The 6,000-nt window shown below is 47.6% G+C and overlaps 1 protein-coding gene across 1 annotated transcript; it reads left to right on the forward strand.

Annotated features, from left to right (window-relative positions):
- Positions 1-494: 494 nt before the first annotated feature.
- LOC146680551 (uncharacterized) lies at positions 495-1,353 on the forward strand. The gene is given in 3 exon segments (XM_085448694.1): positions 495-748; positions 902-1,028; positions 1,030-1,353. Coding segments are annotated over 3 exon segments (705 nt in total).
- The last annotated feature ends 4,647 nt before the right edge of the window (positions 1,354-6,000 follow it).

Below are 6,000 nucleotides of genomic sequence, written 5' to 3' on the forward strand. Positions count from 1 at the left end.
TACAAAAAGCCCTCAGTTTAGCCAATTCAAGAAATTTGCAAGCATGGATGGAGGGAGGAGGAGGAGGAGGACGAAGAGGCCATGCACGGACCCATATTTCTGATGATATAAGAGCAACTTTGGTGGACCATGTCATCAACCATGGCCTGAAGCTGTGCAGAGAGTCCATCCACATCTAAGCCGCTTCACAGTGGCATCTGTAACAAGAACATTCCGACTAGAAAACAGGTATGTCTTCACCTCTCTACCTTCTACTCTACTCTGATGGTTTTTATAGCACTGTTCCACAGTATATCACATTACCACATCAAGTGTTCAGGGTATTGAAGGGTGCTAATGCTCATTTTGCAGCCAAAGTGGTAGTTTCTGTGAAACATACCATGATTACTTATATTGAAGTACAGTGTTATACAGTGGATGATACAGTATATACAGTAAAGTACTGTAAGAAAAATAAGCAAAGCGATGACAATATGTGGTTGTATTTCTCTAGAATGACTCGAAGACCTTCAAGGGGAGGACGCCAACGCCTGTTCACACAACAGCAGGACCTTGCCGTTGTGGATCTAGTGAGGGCAGACAATGCCATCCGTCTCCACCAGCTACGAAAGCAAATACTTGCAGACAGGCAAGTGTTCAACAACATAAACTTTGTGAGCATCACCACCATCAGGCGCATCTTGGGAAAACACAGCATCACCATGAAGCAGCTCTACAGAGTCCCATTTGTCGAGCTGAACATGTATGGGTAAGTGTAACTGTCCTTTACATGTACAATACAGTATTGGTGAAATCCAGTAGCAGCTGAATATGTACCATATCAATACCACATGGATCCATTCTGAAAGCTACACAGGTACCTGTGTGATGGGGTGAGGGTTCTGTATGTGCAGCACTGTAGTACAGTAATACGTTCTTTTTTTTTTTTTTTTTTTTTTTTTAAACAGAGAATCTTGGCCATGGATGGAGCTGCACAGCCTCATGAATTCATTTTCATTGTTGAAGCTGGATTCGACCTATGCAAAACAAGACGACGGGGTCGTAATGTAATTGGCCAAGGGGCAATTGTGCACGTCCCAGGGCAGCACAGGGGAAATATCACATTGTGTGGCGCCATAACCCTTCGAGGGCTTCTGCATCATCATGCAAAACTAGGTCCATACAATAGCCAACATATACTCACATTTCTAGATGCTCTCCATAACATAGTTGTACAGAACAGACCAGATCAGCCCAGGTTTGTGATGATATGGGATAATGTCAGTTTCCATCGGGCTGCTCTGGTCCAGGCCTGGTTCTCCAACCACAACCAACTTGAAGTGGTATACTTGCCCCCTTACTCACCATTTTTAAACCCTATAGAGGAATTTTTTTTGGCTTGGAGATGTCACAACCCAGCTCATAGGAAGTGACAAACAAATGGGAGACCACACACAGGCTTTTAAAGGCTGTAAGACATATTTAATGAAAATAAGGTAAAGCAACTTAAACACAATTTAAAGGACATAACAGCCATAACTGAAACTTCCAAATAAACATGACAAGTGCCAGAGAGAGCGTCAAAGCCAGCCACCACTGGTTCAGTCAAGGTGTCTTTATATACACTGGGACTGGCCTCTCAGGTGTGCTGCATCACTAATTGGGTCAGCTCCACCTACCTGCAAGAAACAGGTAAAAGAAAAAACAAAACACAAGGCCAGCCCACTGGCCGTCACACTTCCCCCCATAGAACAGGGTCTCACCCTGAATTGGCAAACACATTTACATTATGAATTTGCAACCGCATAAGCCTCTGATTTGGGTTCTGCAATGTGTTCAAGAAAGTGAGAGGGTTATGGTCAGAAAATACCTCAATTGGCCGAGCAGAATCTAAATATACCCTAAAATGCTGCAAGGCCAAGACTAATGCCAAAGCTTCCTTTTCAATGACCAAATAATTCAGCTGCACCAATGTGGCTTGCGTCCACGTACAGCTTGAAGGGCTGATCCAGACGAGGGGATAAAAGCACAGGTTCAGAGCACAGTAAAGCTTTTACATCCCAAAAAGCTTGCTGGCATGCTGCAGACCAAATAAACTTTACTTTGGCCTTCAACAAATCAGTCAGAGGAGCAACCACTGTTGAGAAGTTTCAACAAAAACAGCGATAATAACCGACCAGACCCAAAAATCTCATGAGTTTTTTTTTGGTTACTGGAACAGGGAACTCTTTGATGGCCAACACCTTTGCATCAGCTGGCCTCACATAACCTTGGCCCACAACCTTACCAAGATGGGTCACAGTTGCTTTTGCAAATTCACATTTTGCCAGGTTGATAGTCAGATTTCCCCAAACTAATCGTTCAAACAGAGTGCGAATGCGATCCAGATGATCCTCCCAGGTGCTACTATATACCACCATGTCATCTAGGTAAACAGCACAGCCTTTCAGCCCATTAACAACCATATTCATGAGTCGCTGAAATGTAGCTGGAGCATTGCGTAAACCAAAACCCATGACTGTATATGAATAAAGACCAGATGGCGTGATGAAAGCAGATATTTCCTGAGCTCTGGGAGTCAGTGGCACCTGCCAATATCCCTTCAACAGATCAAACTTGCTCACATATTCTGCTGCACCGACTTGGTCAATACAGTCGTCAATATGAGGCAAGGGATTGGAATCGGGTTTGGTCACTGCATTTACTTTACGGAAGTCTGTGCAACAACGTGGTGATTTATCAGCTTTTTCAACCAACAAGCATGGGGAAGCCCAGCTTGATGACGATGGCACTGCAATGTTGTTTTCCAACATGTAATGAACTTCCTTATCAATTATTTTCCTCTTTTCCTCAAAGACCCTGTAAAACCTCTGCCGGATTGGTTTTGCATCACCCACATCAATATCATGCTCTATCAAAGTTGTTTTAGAAGGTATGTCTCTAAACAAGGTTGGATACCTTTTAATTAATGCAGACAGTTCTGCACATTTGTCAGCAGGAAAATGGCCCAACAGCACATCCAAGTTCTGAAGAGTTTCTGAATTCTTCAGACGACCAAGCAATAAAGGATCATCAGGTGCTGCCACATCCTCCCCTCCACAAACTGACTGTGCTATTGTACAAGCAGTCAACCCTGGATTTGATGCGGAAGGAGAAATGAAAGAGCCTGACAGACCGACGGATAAAGGATGAACATGATATGGTTTCAACAAATTAACATGGCAAGGTTGATTTCTTTTCCGGCGATCTGGGGTAGCAATCAGATAATTCTGTTCAGACAGTTTCTGTACCACGGTGTGAGGCCCAGCAAACCGTGCCTGGAACGGTGACCCTGCAATCAGCAGTAAAGCCAAAACCTGGTCACCCGCACTAAACTGCTGCTCTTCAGACCGCCAGCCATAAAAATATTTCATCTTGACCTGAGCCTTTTCAAGGTTCTGTTTGGCCAACTGACCTGCCACATACAGTCTGTGCCGAAAACCATTAACATAATCTATCAAGTTCACTGGTGGTTCCCCTGACAACCACTTATCGCACAGCACTGTCAATGGTCCCCGAACTTTGTGGCCAAAGACCAAGTCATTTGGGCTAAACCCAGTACTCTCCTGGCAAACTTCTCGCGCTGCCAGCAGAAGCCACGGTAAACCTTCCTCCCAGTCACTCCTCATTTCGGTGCAATAGGCACGTAACAAGGACTTCAGTGTTTGATGGAAGCGCTCTAAAGCACCTTGGCTCTGTGGATGATAAGGAGAGGCTTTATTATGTACAATATTCAACAGCTTAAGAACTTGTGCAAATAGATGTGACGACAAGTTTGATCCCTGGTCACTCTGAATAATCTTCGGTATGCCAAATATAGAAATAAACTGTGTCAAAGCCTTCACCACAGACTTGGCTGTGATGGTACGCAGCGGATATGCAGCAGGATAACGCGTAACCTGGCACATTACAGTCAACAGATACTCCGAACCAGATTTTGATCTAGGAAGAGGGCCCACACAGTCAATGATCAAATGTTTAAATGGGTTACTCACAGCAGGGATGGGACAAAGTGGAACAGGTTTAATAGACTGATTTGGCTTGCCTACAATTTGGCAAGTATGGCAGGTCTTAATGTAAGCTGAAACATCACGCTTAAGACGTGGCCAAAAGAAGTAGCGCAAGATGTAATTATAAGTCTTCGTCACTCCCAAATGCCCAGATTTGTCATGAGAACACTTCAACAACTCCGGTCTGGATGGGCCTGGGCCCCCTTTCCCTGGCGGGTCGCGGAGTATGGGGCTGCCTACTGGGGTCAGCGGGGGAGCTGGCCCCAGGGAGGGGTCACTTGCCCCTCCCTTCCTTCCCTCCCTCCCCATCTCCAGCTGCCTCCCCCTTCCCGCTCCACCACAACCACCCACACATGCAGGACCTTGGAGTAGGGGTATGTCACCAGGGTGCAGAGGAGGCTACCTCCCCCCCCCCTCTGTCCCCTTCTGGCTGCCTCTGCCTCAATTTTATCCCACAACTTAGACATTCACATTACTCACACTCTCATTACACATACATATAGGATCTTGGGGGTAGGCACGATACACGGAATCCAAATTACCATCAGGGTGTACACCTCACCCCTGGCGTCATTGCCCACCTCTCAATTTTAAATACACGTAGACATTGAGGGCTAGCAGGAGGGACCATGCGCTTACCTGCTGCTCTCTGGCAGGTAGCTCCATGCCCTCCTGGGTTTTAAATGTACCTTAGAACACACATGCATCAACACTACAATGAGCGGGTGGAGGGAGGTTTGGAGTCTTCTCTCACCCCCATTCTCTGCGGCCTGCTGGAGCAGGGGGGCTAGGAGGAGGAGTTGGCCGTCCGACTGCGGTCTGGAGTGTGGGGCCTCCCTGCTGCTGCGGAGTCAGGGCGGTCTGCCTCCCCCCACCGCAGGGAAAAGGGTAACACCACCTGGGTCTGGGTGCAGTTCCCCCCTCCAGGGGCAAGGGTACCTAGACCCAGTTCGTAGAGTACGCTTGGGGAGTGTGATCGTGTGTACAACGTCTCTTTATGTCTGTCTCCACGTTGGTTGAGTGTGGAGTAAGTGCATATGAGAGCATGAGGGTGGGAATGGATGTTTGTATATGTGTGTGCCTGTATGTCTGTGTCTATATGTCAGGTTGGGTGTCAGGCGCCACCTCTCTGGGGACATCTCAGGCTCTCCAAGGTATGGAGGCCTATCTCCCCCTACCACCACTTCCCCTGCCAGTGGCGGACTCCCTCAGACATCGGTGCGTTGGTGGTTCTTTGTGTCCGGGGATGGGCATCCAGGTACACACCGGCTCACTCCTTGGCGGCCGCTTATCGGGGCCTGGAGCCTGGGGCTCGCTCGGGCCACTTCGGAGGTGGGGTGCCCCCGGCCTCTCGGCCTGGGCCTCGGTCACTCAGGCACGGCTGGCTGCCGGCGGAGCTCACGGGCGCGTCACTGCAACTCCCCCCTGGCTTCTGCTCCGCGGCTGCTGAGTGAGCCCTCATCTGGGACTCTCCTCAGCTCTTTCTGGGACAGTGGCGCGGCTGCCCCTCTGTTGGTCTTCCTTGGTCTCTTGTGTTCTGGGGGCCTCTGGATGTCTGGAGTTTTGATCTCCTCCATACCTGCTTCATGCCCTGGAGGACGGGGCTGTGGCCCCCCCACATCCTCTAGCAGATCATTACATGAAGGAACCTTTTAAAAAAAAAAAAAACAAGCGCGTCCATGCTCACAGGTGTACACACGGGTGATCACACCCACAAACTACACCCGTTTTGGCTCCTACCTCAAAGCACACTGTGTTCTGTTGATCTTATGTGCTGCACAATAATGTTTAATATTTAGTATTTACTGTCATATTCCCATATATCATTGTGATGTTGTTTATTCTATTACTCTTGTTCTCTTCTGCTTGTTTTCTTTTTTCTTTCTCAGCAGGTGATCCAGGTGATTGATATATGTATTTTTTCTTCTTTTTTCTTCTTTGTTTTTTCTGCCCGTTCTGTTGGTTTTTGTCT

The sequence above is a fragment of the Copadichromis virginalis genome, linkage group LG23 (assembly GCF_057382275.1).
Source record: "Copadichromis virginalis isolate Kocher_CV1m ecotype Utaka linkage group LG23, C_Virginalis_male_GT1.1, whole genome shotgun sequence".
NCBI lineage: Eukaryota > Metazoa > Chordata > Actinopteri > Cichliformes > Cichlidae > Copadichromis > Copadichromis virginalis.